Here is a 16,391-nt window from a genome sequence, read left to right on the forward strand (position 1 = left end):
CACTAAACTACCTTACATGAACAAAACCCCCTCTAACTGCATTTACTCAGCATCATGTCGCTCTTTAGCATCATGTTATTCTTTAGTGTCTGTAGCATTCTTGGAGTATTCTGATTTAAATGTTAATGGCAAGGGCCACCAGGCATGAAGGGTAAAGATTTTAGCTTAATAACTAATAGTTCTGATATAGTTGCCAGGCAGAGGTGCTGTCTTGTAGCACTCAAACCTTTCTTCTAGGTGCACAAGCTATAGCCATAAAAATAGTGCGTAGGAGCAGTAAGTATATGATTCGAGGGAACAATTATAATTTTAATTTTCCTATATTTATAGAAAGCTGTTGGAAGTGATTCCTTCACAGAGTGCAAAAAAAAAAATTGGAAAAAAAAAAAGAAAATAGATTAATACGTTCATGTCCAAGTTCCACAACCACAACAGTTTGTGTGTAGACATGCTCTGAATAGGAAAATCGAGAGAATTAATAGAATAAAACTTTCTCTTGTCAGAAATTCGCTAATCACAGGGATGCAAGAAAACAAACACATATAATTTAATTTTCATGAAAGAATGTCCTCTATCTCAATCTGAAAAGCAAAACAGAAAATGCTATTATTGTTGAGGGGGAGGTATTCCTCTTCACTGCATAATGTGAAATGTAAGGTAATGTGTATAGTATGGTTTTGTTCATATTTACTTAGGTACATGTGAAATACAATTTATTATAGTTTATTTTTGAAAATAATGTCCTGTGTTCCTGTATAAGAATATCCCTAGGGATATATGTTCCTTGTCCCTATGTTGAGGGACATCATCTCCATCATTTACTCCAAGAGATTGCATAACTGTGCATTTCCAATTGCAACCCTCTGGGACCTCTTTAAATCTCAGCTTATACTGCTGTAATTTCAGATAACTTCAGCTGTAGTAACTATGGAATTGGGACACAGTGATCAGAGATCTGTATCAGTGCCATTTGCCCAGGGCTTCTTCAGCTTTATTACCTGATTCCTGAAGTAAGGATGAGTGCAAAGTGCCTCTCCAGCTTCATTGGGATAGTCCAGAAGAGGGAGCTTGAAAGTAAAGAGTGAAAGGATTTAAAAGTACCAGGAGGGATAAACTGTTCAAATATGACTTTGTTGTGGTCACCCTTTATCACTGGTGGAATTTGCTTCATATTAATAACAACAGAGGCTTGTTTTGGGGATGATAATTATTCTTGTGATGTTGTGTTTTGGTCCCAGGAGAAGAAATTTTCTTTCAGTTACTAAGTTAAAATGCTTATTCTTTCAACTATTAAGTTAAAATGCTTATTTTTTCAGTGTGATGTCCTCCATTGCTTTTCCAGAATTTTGAGAAAATGACAAGTAATTAATTGTGGGGAAAATGGAAATCATATACTCATGTGGGACATAAAGTGTCATCATCCTCTTTAGTCAGCTCAGATACACCAACCTCATTTCAGTGACACCAGGGTTGAATTTGGCCCACTTTGTCTGAAGAGCATGGTTGGTCATTGTGCTAAGCCTTCCCTTGGGTCACTTCTACGATGCCAGTGCATAAAAATAAAAACCTTTGACTTCATTACAGTGCCCTTTCATGCTTCAAATAATGATGTATTTGGAGCATTCTCAAAATCAGTGTTTTAGTAAAGTATTCTTGCAGCAATGCTGTGTTCTTACAGCATATAATCTCTGTAAATGTCTCTGCATTAGACTCTGGTACCTGCTGGCCAAGGAGAGAGTTCCTAATCACTATGTGGTACCTACTAAACCAGAAAGAATCCTGTACAGTCTAGTATGTGTGTTTCTCTATATCTGTATGCATATATTTGTACATTGTAAGCGAGTAGAAAATGTATTTTACTGATCCAAGTTTCTCTGGGAGTTTTTTTTTTGCTTGTTTGCTTTTCTTTTGGCATTTAAATTCCTCTCTCATCTTGAATCTTAGTTCCAAGATGAAAATCTTGAGGATGCTCACACGGAGGAAAAAAGAAAAGAAATATGATTAAGTTCAACTGAAATAGCGTTTTCAACAATGTCTTATTTTGATTTTAGCTTATTATTAAGAAATGTAACTTTGAAGTAATTTCACAGTGAAAAGTAGATCCTCTGAAGATATCACAGTAGGACAATTGGACAGTTTCAAAACTTTTAAAACATTTTAAATTGGACATGACATCAGCCGTTTTCCACAGGAATATCCAGTTTTTTGAGCAAATTGCTTTTTTTCCCCCCAAAATGTTGTTACCCAATTTCTAATCAAGGCCTCCTGGTATGCACAGGCCCTGCTGATGAGCAGTGCTGTTAGTGATGGGAAGCTGGGATACAGCCTCTCTGCAATTATTCATGCAGGAGGGCAGCTATTCCTCCATCAGTACACAGAGAGCATATTTTCCGTGCATTATGCATGGGATTTTCTCCAGCTGGCCTCCTGACTCACCCTCCCCTGCCTCCCCCGTGTCTGCGGCTGGGCCCAGGACCACCTCATCCCTCCCACTGGGAGCAGCTCAGTGCCAAGCCCTGGGCTCCCGGCAGGTGGACGGGGCTTCCAGACATCCCTGCTCCCACCTCCCGCCCGAAGCCGGTCTGCGCAGAGTTGGCTGCTCTAACCCAGAGCCTTGCCCAGCTTGGAAACAATCCCCTTCCCTGGGCCCCTCTTCCAGTGTTTGACCACCCTCATAGCAAATTTTTTTTTCTTTATATAGGTTGGTAATTTCCTCTGTTCCAATTTGTGCCTCTTCTCTTAACAGCAATAGGATCTCCCTGGCTGTGACACCTTTCCCACCTCCTTTGCATCTGCTGTGTGCTCCAGGCCCTGAGCTACTTTGAGCACTCACTGTTTGTCAGTGTGTTTCTCGTATGGGGGAGCCCAAAACTGGCCATGGTACTCCAGGTTGTCCCACAAGGCATGAACAGAGGGAAATAATCAATTCCCTCAGCCAGGGCTTGGCAGTGTGACTTCAATGAAGTGATGCTTCTGAGGGGTGGGAGGAAAAGAGGCCAAAGTGTGGGACTGGACCTTGTCATTCTTGAGCCACAAGGTTTGTCCCCTTTTTGTACCTCTTGTTGCAGTAATCCATGGCAGATAGTTTTCCAGATGGAGATCCCTGCAGAAACTGTCTCTGAAAGCTGTTGTTAACTTGTGAAGGTGATGTGACCCATTGGCACGTAGATGTGTAGAGTCTGTAAAATGAATTGATGCTCTGCTCGTGAAGTTGTATTCTGTTCATTGGCTATAATAATTAATTAACCTATAAAAGGACTTCATAAAACAGTAAAAGTGGAAATATTTCACAGAAATAGAAGATGACAGATTTTTATTTCTTTCTGTTTCACGTGTCTGCTAGTTATGTGGACCTGTGACTTAATAAATGTTGTGGAATTAGACATGGACTTTAAATGTTCCCCTGCCATTCACAGTCTTCTCATGTCCAATTTCAAAGACTTATATAGTCATTATGGTAAAATTAATGCATGTCTTAATTGCAATAATAAGTAATTGTCAGCCATTGTACTGAAGTAATTAAATATTCTAAATTGTTAATAGCTTTGTAAGCTGCTATAATTAATTTGTTGCTGTCCTAACAGGAAAAGACATTAAGAGAAGCAGATGGGTAATGTTTTTGTTAAGGCTTCTGTACTGACTCTTTCTTAGGTGTATGCCTATGACACCACATATTTGGTTATAGCAATTGTAAGCTTGGGGCTGTTGATTTTAAATACCTCTAAAAGGGAATCTTTTATTTTACCTGGGTGCTTTACCTTTATTCTCAGTAGTCAGTAAATCATATTAATAGTTCTTGGTGGTTTCAGTAGTGTACATCAGGAAGGACTTGCAGCATTACAAGGAACAAGCAGTATGGATTGAAGCCTTGTATTTCCAGAGAGAGCCTTGCAGAGACCCTTGCAATTTATTCTGTGGTAAAGTACCGTGTTTATTCCCTCAGTAAACAGATGTTTATTGAAGCCAGTTTGAATTTTGTGCTCTTCGTCCTTACAGAGCAGGGGAAGCTGTTGTTAGAACAATTGCTAGAAAGTTGTTGTCTTTTCAGGAAATGAATCATAAGAAAATCTTAGACATACACAAGAAGACCCCATACAACACCCCCCCACACACACACACTTCAGAAATCTTAAAATAGTACCCAGATAGTACCCAGACACGAGAGCTACAGCTAAAGGAGGGGTGGAGTCACTATCAACTCTGTTTACTAAACTTTAAAGGTATGTAAGGAGGAAAGGTTTAAAATGCTTGAATCCTCCTGCTAGGGCAGCCTCACTGCGAGAAAATGTTGCGTGTCTTTTGTTGAATTATGCCAGAACAGCTCCATATCTTTTAAAGCTGTCCTCAACAAACAGGGCTGGCTTTGTTTTGCTGGAGAGATAGCAAAAGAAGAAAAAAACTCTGCATAGCACACACATTGAAGGCTTCCTGAGGCTGCCTGCACAATGAAATTGTTCTGATTGAACTCTTGACAAATTATAACCTGCAGGTATAACGAGGATTTTCCATTTTTGCCTAACACATATACATTTTGTCTCTTCCATTTTTCCTTCCCTGCAATGCATTCAGCACAGCGAGGGCTGGAAAGAAATCTGATTGTGAAACTGATAAATTGTCTTACATAGTTTCCCTATTTTGGCCATTGCCATGGTCTGGTTCTGAAAGTGCTTGGAATTCTCTTTCTCTGGCTTTGTTTTAACAAGCTTCTTCTCAGTTGCCTATTGCCAGTGCTACATTACCCACAGTGCACATCATTTTTTTTTCCATCTCCTATTCTACGTCGACTCCAAGCAGCCCCGATGTAAAAGCAGATGAGATGATTTATTTTTATCACTCACTTTTTCTCGTGAGAAAGAGAAACCCTTGGCCCTGCCCTCTCCACTGGCTTCCTCTTAGCACGGGCATTTGCCTCTTGGCAAATGGGGTCTATAAAATGCTACTGAATTAAATCAGCAAAGTGTTTCATCATATTTACTTTGCAGTCACTGCAATAGATTTTTTTTTCTGGTCTGAATAGCTGCAGTCTCATTGGTTTGAGTGGGGTTTGCCTTCTTGGCATGAGAAGGGAATTGCTTCAAACTGGCCAGGTGGCCAGGAGTCATCAGAGATGCCAGACAGCAGAGGATCAGCCCCTGTGATTCCAGGCCTGATCACAGTTGTTTGCAATTCCCTGTACACTCATGGAAGACACTCTATGTGTTAAAACTTGCTGCAAGCCTTTGATATCTTTGACCTTTTAAAAAAAGTCTTTTAAATTTTGATATTCCCTAAGAAGACAGCTGGTATTTTTTGATTGAATAGATAGAGATTTCATGTCTAAACGCATTTCTTGGTTTCACTTTGTTGGACTAGTTCACTGCTCTCTGTATGTTCTCTGCTGCTCACAATCTTTTCTTGTGATTTGTTTTTGAATGATGCTATTGAAAGGTTACAAGGAATCAAACCTGCAGAAATCCCCCTGGAAAGCATTAGTGATGTCCTGCTAGCATCTCCTTTTGGATCCAAACATGGATATTCTGGTACATACAGACCCACCTGCAACTACACTTCCAAGCCAAAAAACTGCCCTTGATACCTTTTGATTGGAACGAATGTCTGACTCCGAGTGCCACGAGTAACCAGATATAGATCCTCTGGGAGGAGTTAGAGAAGCTGTGAAAAAATTGCAAAGCCTGTCAAAAGCTTTGGCTCTGGAGAGGGTGAGAAAGAGCCCTCCAAGTGCTGATGCTGAGCCCAGGACACGCTGGGGGCAGAGCAGCTCTCTTGGTCTGTTGCAGCTCTCTTGCAGTCTCATGAAACAACAGCTTAAATGCCAGATCTGGTGCCCTATTTTCTTCATCCATCACCTGAATAAGTCATCTGGAAAGAGGGCAAACGATACATTGTCAACAAAATAAAGAAATCCCTCTGAGCAGTTCTCACTTACAGCACGATCATAAAAATCCTGGCAAGAAATCAAACCATTTCCATATCAGTTGAGCACAAAGGGTTGTGAGCATGGTCGGTGTCAACAGTGCAGGGGCAGGAGACAGAGGCTGCTGTGTTCTTGGTGCTGCAGCTCAGACAGAAGATGAAATCATGGTAGTTCAACATTTGAAGACTTAACTACTGATTTTCTGGCTTGCTTTTTGTGCCGGAATAAAACCTGCTTGAAAAAATTTGGTTGTCAGGAATGTGTTTGCATGTGTTTGACCCTAATAATTTAACACAACCTTCAAACCCAAGAAATACAACTACCTACCTTTGCAGAGCTGGAGAAGAGCCTAATTACAGTCTGTGCTTGGTGCTGGGATGGTTGCAGCAGTGGATTTGTAAGAGCTGTTTTTTGCTGTAATGGCCAGAGAATGATTTTTTATGTCTCATAAACAGGTGTGTGGTACAGGAAAAAACATCAGACCATATTTTTGGCCTTGGCTGTATTGTTTATGTCTTTAGCAAGTGCCTTAACTTATTCAGGATTTAAAGTTTGCTTTCTCTACATGGTGCAGGCCCAGGACACATGGCTGGAACTGAATATGGAGCATCAGACCTTTATTGGGGAGGTGGAAAATATGTACAAATTTTGGCTTGAGTCAGGAACAAATTTTTCAAATTTTCAAAGTATTTTAGTGTATTGATCCTTGTGACATTTTTACATTTATTTCAGATGCTGAGGATAAAGGCAAAAAGAAAAGTTTCCAAACAGATTCTACACTCTGAGTTAAATCAAAAGGCAGATTTCATACAGGGACCTTAAGCATTTGGTACTTTAGGAGATGATAGTTTCCAGAAGGGTGGTTTTCTTTGGTGGTATTCTGAATGGCCCAGTTATTGGCTGCCAGACTTGTAGGCTGAGAAACTTTGAGGCTGCCTGCTGATCCATATCACTGGAGATCTGAGGATGTTTAATGAATCTCAAATTGAGCATCCAAAAGCAGAAACACTACGACTCATTAATCACTGTGAGAGATCTTAGCCTAACTATATCAATTAAGAACAGTAATTCCCTACTAGGAAAAAACATCATGATGTGTTGTCAGTGACAGGTGTGATATTATTGGTCACTTATATTTATATCAAAGACATGCCCTTGTTTCACTTTGGAGTTGTAAATGAGCACCACCACAGCTTTGGGTAACTTGTGTGTCTGTGTTTTCCTGTGTACCTCAGGACATGTTTCATGACATGTCCTTCAAAGGTCTCTTTAAAAATCCAAGTCTTGGTCTAATAAGATTAAGACTTCACTGAAATAAAATGAGGACTTCACCCCATCATATGTGGGGTGTTAGAATATTTACACCTATATTCTGCTATACATGAGAATATTAGTGTAGATGTGCTGTTGCTGCTAATAGACTTTGGGTTTGTTACACTGTCAGCTGAAAGGTTTGGTCTGTGAGTTTTAAAGAGGGTTTTTCTGGATAAAACTAAAAGGTGATGTATAATTGAAATGTGGAACATTTTGGAGAAGGGTGGCGTGGTATACATAATTTATTGGACACTTTACAGTCAATTGTTAAGTCATAAATAAAGTACAGGATTAAAACAAAGATGAAAGGGTGAAACTGGATAGTTATTTTCTCTGTATTTCTATTTAAAAAGATAAGGTTTCCAAGTTTATTCGAACAGCACATTTTGATTTGGATATTGATATTCATTGTGTTGTACCTATTTTTGGATCTATCACACTGAAGACTTTGTTCTCTGCCACATTTCCTCAGTAAATGTTCTGCAGGCTGCAGGACTGTTCTCAGAGCTTGGAGAGGTGCCCCAGCACAGCCAAAGGGAAGCCACAGGGAGGCAAAGGAGCCTCTGTCGTACTGAATTCCCAGCTCCCAGAGCTGCTGGAAAACGACTTGCCTCATGGACATAAAGTCCCTTGGAGCCTGTTCCAGTTCATCACCTACCAGTGTGGTAGTTTCCCCCATCCCACTGGAATCTCAGCTCCCAGTTCTTCTCGGTGGAGGGCTGGCACAGGCACCAGCTCCAGAGATCTGTCTGTACCAGGCAGATGATTTTTACCAACAGAGAAGTCCCTTGAACTGGAGAAATGCTGAACCCATCTAAGATCACAAAAATGAGTTTAGTGGATTTAAGAATATGGCCCATAGACTTTTCAAAGTAATTTATTATAGATCTTTACATCAGTGCCCAAAACAAGGTGAGAAAGAGGTTTCTCCTTGATGCCTTGGAGCGGGCTTTGTATCCGTGGTGGAGGTGTTTCCTGGATGTGAGTAGGAATAGCATGGAGTGGGCCTGATGAAACAACAGGGGTGAAATACATTGTTTTGTTATATTTAGGTCATGGCTGAGCATCCCTTGCAGGTGCTGCGGAGCCACGGGAGCTGCCTGGTCTGAAATCTCCCAGTTCTCCTGATTCAGAGCTGTGATACTGAGCAAAAACATCCAGACTGCTCAAGAGGAAAGACATGAGCAATTTGAACTTAGGAGTGAAACATTTCCTAGAACTGAGCCTGAATAAAGTCTGGAACAGTTGAACAGGAAATAAGCTAATAATGGGATTTTACAGTATGCATTTCCCATATAAGGCATTGAAATGTAGCATAGGTTTCACGGGTTTGTTTGCTGATCTTCTGGCTATTTTGATGAAAATTTTGGGTTTCTCCACTGTTCACATTTCATCATGGTTGTGAGGACTTTGCTTCATTCCAGGCTGAAGTGTTTCATATTACTGCTGTTGTCAGTGGTCCCTGGATGGACCGTTCCTAGGCCAGACCAGGGAAGAGACTAGTTAACAATCCCCTCTTGCTGCCTTTTGTTTGTGTTGGGGAGCTATTTCCTTTAGCCCTTGAGGCTGATGCATAGGAAGGGGAAGAGAGGTGGGGAGTGCCCATCTCGATGTGGTTCATGCTTCTGAAAATAAGTTCCCCAAAATCTGATGTGGGGAAAGGAAGCCCTGGCTCCACGAAGCCTGCTGTCTCCCTCAATAAACAAAGGACTGGATTTGGGCAAGTTGCCCGAAGTGTTGGTGCAGGGTGTGTTCCCGTCCCTACTGCTCTGCCTGGCCTTTTAAGGCTATGTGACAGTGTGCTGGAGACATGGCAAGGTGTGTAATTCAGTTGTGATTAATGAGCACAAGGCTCCTCTGCAGCTCCCCTCTTTCTGTAGCATCGCTCAGATTCCCTTCTCACGAGCAACTCGCTGAGATTTTCAGAGTTTGGCCTCTTCTGCACTGTGAGTGCAGTCTCCTGCCAGCTCTTATGCTGCGTTAATTTAGAGCCATCTACCTTTCCAAGTGTGCTCTGTACTGTGGAACAGGTTTTGCTTGTAAATGTGAGGCCAGATGTTCAGAAGAGGAGAGCTCCCATTTGGGCATCTGACGATCACTGCTGGGGCACAGACCCATCGCAGCTGAAATCCCAAATCTCTCTGCTTAGACAGTGCAATACTCAGGCTGGCTGGTTAGTGCAGTGCTGCAAGAAGTGCCTTTCTGCATATAATTCAGGAGTTCTTTCAAAATAGCACGCACTGAATCATGGTCTCGCTTAGTTTTAAACCACAGCTTGTGCATAACTGGTTATTTTGATTCCTTGCCGAGCAGGGGTTCACTTTCCAGTTACAGCTAAAATTCTCCTTTTCTTTTTCTGCAAAATCTGCTAATGAAGGTTAAATAAACAATGAAGGTATGTCTACTGGCTAGATAAGAAGTAGGTCTTATTTATTAATAAATGTTTCTTTTTTTTTTCCAGTGATATATTCGATGCCATGTTCCCTGTCACACACATTGCAGGAGAAACAGTCATACAACAGGGTAATCCTTTCCTCTTTTATGTTTGCTAAGGTTGTATAATTCACATCTCTCCATTTGAGATTTCACCCTCTTTGCTTAATGGAAAGAATAACCATATTCCAAAAGCATCTAAGTGTGCAGCTATGTGATAAGTTCATGGATGCAGTTTTTTTGCTACAAATGGAGAGGTCTCCTACAAAACCACACCAGTAGATCTCCAGGGTTTCAAAGTGCTGCAGTTAAATGTAGATAAACAGCACTCAAATTAAGCTCTTCGTTCCTTAACTGAAGATAGTCGGGAAGTAAACCTCAGCTCAGAATGCATAAGGGTGGCACAGGCTGGCTGAGAGTAATTAGAGATGGAAAATATTTTTATGGTTGTTGGGAATATTCAACACCTCATTGTGCTGTATCAGTTATCGCACTTGGCAACTTACCTGCATGCCTGCAGCACGCTGTGGAGGACTTCATTACCCTCAGGCTATATTATCTTGGGTGTTTACACTGAATGAAGTGTTGAATCAATCAAAAGAGATAAATTAATGCAATTGAAAGATATTAATAGCAAGAAATCATAACGATACTTTTATTTATGAAGGCAAATAGGCAAGGATGTTTCAGAAAATTAATCTCTCTGTAAGTAATCTGGTGTACAAACCTGTGCAAATATGTACAGGATTAAATACAGGGACAGGAAGTTATTGAATAGCTTGGCAGACCTTCAGGAAACAATCACCTTTTGTATTTTGCTTCCAGGTGATGAAGGAGACAACTTCTATGTGATTGACCAAGGCGAGGTGGATGTAAGTACACCCTTGCAGTGTAATATTTATTTTGAAGCTACATAATAAAACTGTGTGCTTTGGCACGCAGCTTGAGCCAGCCATGTGCTGTGGTTCTGACTCTTTCCTTCTTGAACTAGATTTCACAGCATTCATTTCATTACCTTGCTTTTGTTGTGTTAAGTCATTTGTTCGTAATTTTAAAATTGGCATGTTTTACATCCTAGCTTATTTGTCCATTCTAAGCAGGAAAATATGGTATCAAAACTAAGCAAATGACATTATCTTCAGAGCCCTAACCACACCTGGAGGTGTGCAGTCTTTGGCAGAGCAGGCCACCGTGCTGGAATGCACCCGAGGGTTTAGATCAACCATAAGGAAAATATTGTCTTTAATCAGTTAGCTTAGCTCATGTGTTGTTTGGAGGTTTTTTTCACAAATTGAGATACAGCCTCAGGCAGTGAGTTTCATCTTAGAAACCTTAATTTGCTTTTAAAATTAGGTCCAAATATACAAACAATGTAGCATATTAATAAAGGAAGGATTATTATAAGTGTAAAGTGATCTGTTAGACCACAAAATGTTTACAGGAGTATGCAGTGGTTTAATCAGCAAGTCTTTGAAAAGAAGCTTCTTTCTGAACCTGCCTTCCAAATCATAAACTATTCACCTCTTACAATTTTTATTCTGTATGAAACTCACCTTTTTGCAGTTTTGCTACAAGTTCCTACACACATCTTACATATCCACAGTTGTCGGGTAGGACAGGCTTGCTCATTAGCAACTTTGCTCTTCAGATGCCCACATGAGTTTTGTTTGGCATATTTAAAGAAGAAGGTGATTTATTTTAAACCCAGGCAGGAGGCTTGGAGCTATTTTAGTGAAAGTTATTCTTTTTAGCAGTCTGTTTGTGTGAGGAGACCATCTAATTGGTATTGTTGGGAATTGAGAAACCTCACACGCTGCCTCTGCCTCTGGAAGTTGCTCCTCAGGAAATCCGTCTGACTCACTGTTCCTATCAGATGTACCTCTCAGTAGCAAACATTGCCACATCCACAGGGCCAGAAAATAAAAGAGCAATATTTATAGAACAGTGTTAAAATTTAGTTTTAAAATAATTGGTCAGGGACCGATAGGGAGCCTAATGAGTTCACTGGCTTTGAATCAGACCCACAAACACTCACAAATGCACATGTTGAAGTTATAGATTAATCCTCTTTAAAAATAATTTGTCCTCACTCAAAACCCTTAGGAAAACTTTCTTCAGTGTTCGGCTCAGGGCTAGTGAGGGACTGAATGACATCTGAAAACAGTCTGCAAAACCCTTGCAATTAATTGCAAAAGAGATAATATTCCGTATGCACATATTGCTCTTACAAAACACTGACAAAATGGGGGTTCACTGAGTAGATTGCAACTTTGATTTCATGAGCCTTCTCAATCCCTACTCCCCTAAAATCAACCTATAGTTAGTCACAGCTAGTAGGACAGATCAAAATGGACAAATTCACATAGTCATCCTGACACTTCTCAGAGACATGTAGAGACATGTCCCGTTGGACAAATACTTCCTGGCAAGACTTAAAAATGTAATTTGAACTGAACTTATTCCAGAGACAACCAAAGCTCCTGACCACGTAAGGCTTGCCAAACTCTTCTGTGACCAGCTCTTGTGCTGTCCCACTCCAGCATCCTCCAAGGTGCATCCTGCTACACCTTACCCCTGCTCTCCCTGTGTCAGTTTGGTGCTCTCTGCTTCCTAAGCTGTTCCTAAAACTTCAGCCAAAACACATCCTGAATTCCAATGCAAGATGCTGTGGAAGGCACAAGGCGTTTGCTTGTCCAGGAGCTACACCCTGGTAGCTACAGGGGTTCCCTACATTAACTGCCCTGCTGGGAAGCTGCAGGGAGATGATCCCATTTCCCTCTCCAGAGCAAGTCTGTGCCAGGGCCACTGGTTCAGACTCACCTGCTCCTGTGTAAGGCAGCAGCTCCCAGATCCCCTGGGCCCGCACTATCACACCACATACAGTGCTCCCCAGAAGAGTTCTCCCACTTTCTGGGCAGAACTGCTGAAATCCTTATTGTCTGAAGGAACTCCAGACCGCTAGTAAGCAGGCTGCAGTTCATTTAAGCCTTGCCAGATAGTTTTTTGGCATGCTTCCACACTTCTCCATGAAAAAAAAGCGACTTGGAGTGTAGACAATTGACCCTGAGACTTAGAGCCTCGAGCCATTTTCTGCCTGGTTCAGCTGGTGTTGGCATGTGCACGGAGGCTTTAACCCCTGGCCAGGCTCTCTGCTGTCATTACTTCCCTGATCTGCTTGGAACTGGCAGGTATTCCAGGAGTGGTGGATTCAAGGAGCAATTTACTCTGAGAGCATCATGACTGATAAGCACCCAGGTTTTCCACGCACATGCAGAGACACATGTGAAGGAGGTTGCAAGTGCCATCATAAAATTCCTACCCCTGGAAGAAAGTCATGGCAAAACTGAAATAAAACCCCAATAAAATCTATCAACCAAGCAACCAAAACCAAACAGAAACCACCAACAAAGTGAGAATAACAAGGTCAGTGTGTGGTGTTATGAGTTTAAAAAGCTGCAGCATTTAAAAGTAATTTGTGTTGGAGTTTTGGCACAGGCACTCCAAAGAGTAAGTAAGAACTTTCTAATATTTTCCCTTACAAAATAATCTGAGTCAAATTAGAAGTACAATAAAATGTTTTTTAATATAATAACACTTAATTCTCAACTCTTACATTTTCTTGGGGTGTACACAGGCACTGATAGCACAGAATAAAGTATCTGTACGTTTTCTTCTCAGTATTACTGTGGACAAACACAGGAGACTCCAAACCCTTCCATTGGCAAGCACACTCCACATGGACTGGGGGCCGAGGGGAGGGCACAAATTTTCCTGTGTAAAAGAAAGGATTTTAGAATCAGAAAGATTCTTAGAAGGCCTGGGGTTTTCCTCTTATATCCTGTATCCTACAAATCAGGTGTATCTTGATCAAAGCTGGTATTGGATGGGAAAGGACATTATGGCGTTATCAGTCACCTTCCTCCTCAGCACATCAGGGTTGAGGAGAATTATTAACTCATGATCTGCCCCTGCAGATGGGTAAAGTGTTCACTAGGTGGATGATGGCACGAACTTTGAAGTCTTAGAGGTCAATTGTCTACTGGAAGCTTTCCTGCTCAGACAAATGGGAACATGTGCCAAAAAGTAGATGGCAGAGCTTTAATTATAGTTTCCAGTAAAGATGTTGAAAGTACCTGCTAAAATATGACTTGCAAAAATCTCTAATCCATATTTCTAAATATAAAATGACTTCCTGTTTGTTATTTTAAGCTCATAACCTCACATTTTTTACTTTAAAAAGCACCACCGACTACCCTTTTGCAAACAGATGTATTATTTTTTTAGACTCAGCAACTTCCTTTTCTGTGTAATGTCACAGCAACTTTCTCTACAGGCATTCTCAGGTTTTCTTCTTGTAAAACAACAGCAGCCGAACTGTAGCATGGTGAAAATCAAAATGAAAACTTTTCAGTGGTTTTTTTTCTTAAATAGGTTCTTTATTTGCTGTATAAATCTCCATGTGGACCTCTACATGAATACTGTGGCTAATAGATAAGATTGCCTCTTGCTTGTAGGTCAAATCTTCTTGATCCCTTATTTGTATATACAAACTGTCTAATTTGTATATACAAAGATGAAAATTGCACAGTGTTTTATGTGGGAATTCTGTTGGATTTAAAACTAGTTATATTTAATGGTTAGATTCCCTAGATTGCTTCTGGTTTGAATTCTTCCATCATCAATGATTTTCCTAATTTCAAAAGGTTACCATTTGAAATTTGAAGCAGAACATTTCAAAGTTTGGAGTTTTTCAACTTGAATTTTTGAGGATTCTTAAGGCAGTCTCCAAGTTCATATATTCAAATTCGAACTGCAAATAAAACACTGGCTTTGAGAAAACTACCCACATATAAATACCCTTCATGTCTAAGGCTTGTTTATTTTTCCAAGAAGAAATAAAACTCATCTTCTTGTTTGGATAACAAATATTAAGGCTTAACAAGACACAAAGCCCAAATTGCAAACAGATCCAAGGGAGGGGATTTAAGATGTAAGAGTTGCAATGCCTGGAACAAATTAGATTGTCCACATAGATTGCAAAGTGGCAGAAAAAAAAAAAAGGCTAGAAATTAACTTGAAATCAACAATACAAAATTAAAGATAAATTCACTCCAGTAAAGCTCAGAGACAGACATTCATATCCTGCCTTCAAAGTAAAATGGCTGCATCCCTGCTCATGGCAAGGTCCCTTTCTGCATCTCTGGAGAACATGAAGATAAGTGAGGCCCAGATCCAAATCCTGTTGCATTGAGTATTTTATGACTCTGCATCTCCTCCCACAGTCAGTGCCCATGGATATCACAGCCCGTGAAGAAAGGAAATTCTGATGTCCACAGGAGATTTTTCCTGTTTGCCTCCTAAAATATAAAGGAATGAAAAAGCTTTGTGATTCTCAAGCCTGCAAAAACTGGAGTGCTCATACAACAACGATAGACATCTAAAGTACTTCTCATGTGTGAAAAGTAGGTGGTCCTGAGGGCTTGGACATATTTGGGCATCTGAAGTTCTACTTTTCTCCTCAGCTGCATGAAAGAAGGTTCCAGCTGTTACAGACCTGTGATTGACAGCTCAAGTGAAAATTAGGAGTAATTCCTTTATGTACTCACCACTTTGGTGAGAGTTCACAGATGCCTAAAACTGGCTGAGCCAAAACCTCAGCCCAGCGTTTTTTAGGATAAATAGGGAGATCATCTGAGCTGCTGCCATATAACATTGGCTTTCATAAGCTGTTCTGAGCCTAAAATAGCTTTACTTCCCACACCTTACAAACAGAGCTACTTTCCTTTCTACTTCTTTTTTTTTTTAAAATCTATTTTAAAGGGATTTATAGTGGAGCCGAACTCTGTTAAAGGGCAGGATGGCTTTGTAGTGTGCCATCAATGCACTTTAACTTCATCATAAAGACAAAAGTAGATTGTTGACTTAGGCCTTTGCAGAGAATGAAGTGCAATGGTTTTCCTTCTAGAAAATAACTTATTCTCAAGCTGTTTTCTCTTTCAGAGATTGATATTTGAAATGACATTTTTATTGGGGGAGTGAATGCTGGGCCCAAAGACTGTCAGATCAGTGATTTGGTTTCACCTCAGAGTATTTTGAACCTGACACCCTCAGGGTGGACGAATGACCATTTGCATAAACTGTTTAAGGCGAGATGTCAAACATGTTTTGGAGAGTCTTGTCAAGTAAGACAGCAAAATTAAAGGAGTCTTAGAGCAGAGCAGTAGCCTCTATAACAACTGTGCAACATTAAATGTCCATCCTTCACTCGCTCAAACTTGAGTTTTACCAGCATAATTCCCCTGTCTGGGATGCAGTCACACTGCTTTAACAAGAAATGTCACCATATTGCTTTAAAAATACGTGTTGGAATGAGTTTTATTTCCTGCTTATAATTCAGACCATTCTGCAACAACAAAATCTGTGTTTTTCAACAAAAGAACATGTAGAAACACACGCACTTTTGGTGTGCTGAAAAAGACTCAAGGATACCATGGCAGTTGACATTAAGGATGTGGTCCCAAACTCATTGGCATTATTAGATTTTTGCCATCATCCCTGAGACTTTTTACTGGGGACACATGGATTGCTGTACTGTAGCAAACCCTGGGTCCATCCAGTGAAATTCCCACAGAAGGAGAGTATCCCTACAGTCAAACATGCATCTGGACAATTTTGCAATGAATTAATGGAGTTTAGAAATGTTCATACATTCTCACTATGTTACAAGCTT

The 16,391-nt window shown here is 40.5% G+C and overlaps 1 protein-coding gene across 2 annotated transcripts in view; it reads left to right on the plus strand.

Moving 5' to 3' along the window:
- PRKAR1B (protein kinase cAMP-dependent type I regulatory subunit beta) overlaps window positions 1-16,391 on the plus strand; it is a 91,986-nt gene that overhangs the window by 42,414 nt on the left and 33,181 nt on the right. For both annotated transcript variants that reach the window (XM_029957897.1, XM_029957898.1), the window contains exons 5-6: window positions 9,690-9,751; window positions 10,487-10,533. In XM_029957897.1, coding sequence (XP_029813757.1) covers window positions 9,690-9,751; window positions 10,487-10,533 — 109 coding nt within the window. The remainder of the gene's footprint in view (window positions 1-9,689; window positions 9,752-10,486; window positions 10,534-16,391) is intronic.

The sequence above is a fragment of the Manacus vitellinus genome, unplaced genomic scaffold (genome assembly GCF_001715985.3).
Source record: "Manacus vitellinus isolate BGI_N305 unplaced genomic scaffold, ASM171598v3 scaffold_12_pilon, whole genome shotgun sequence".
Taxonomy (NCBI): domain Eukaryota; kingdom Metazoa; phylum Chordata; class Aves; order Passeriformes; family Pipridae; genus Manacus; species Manacus vitellinus.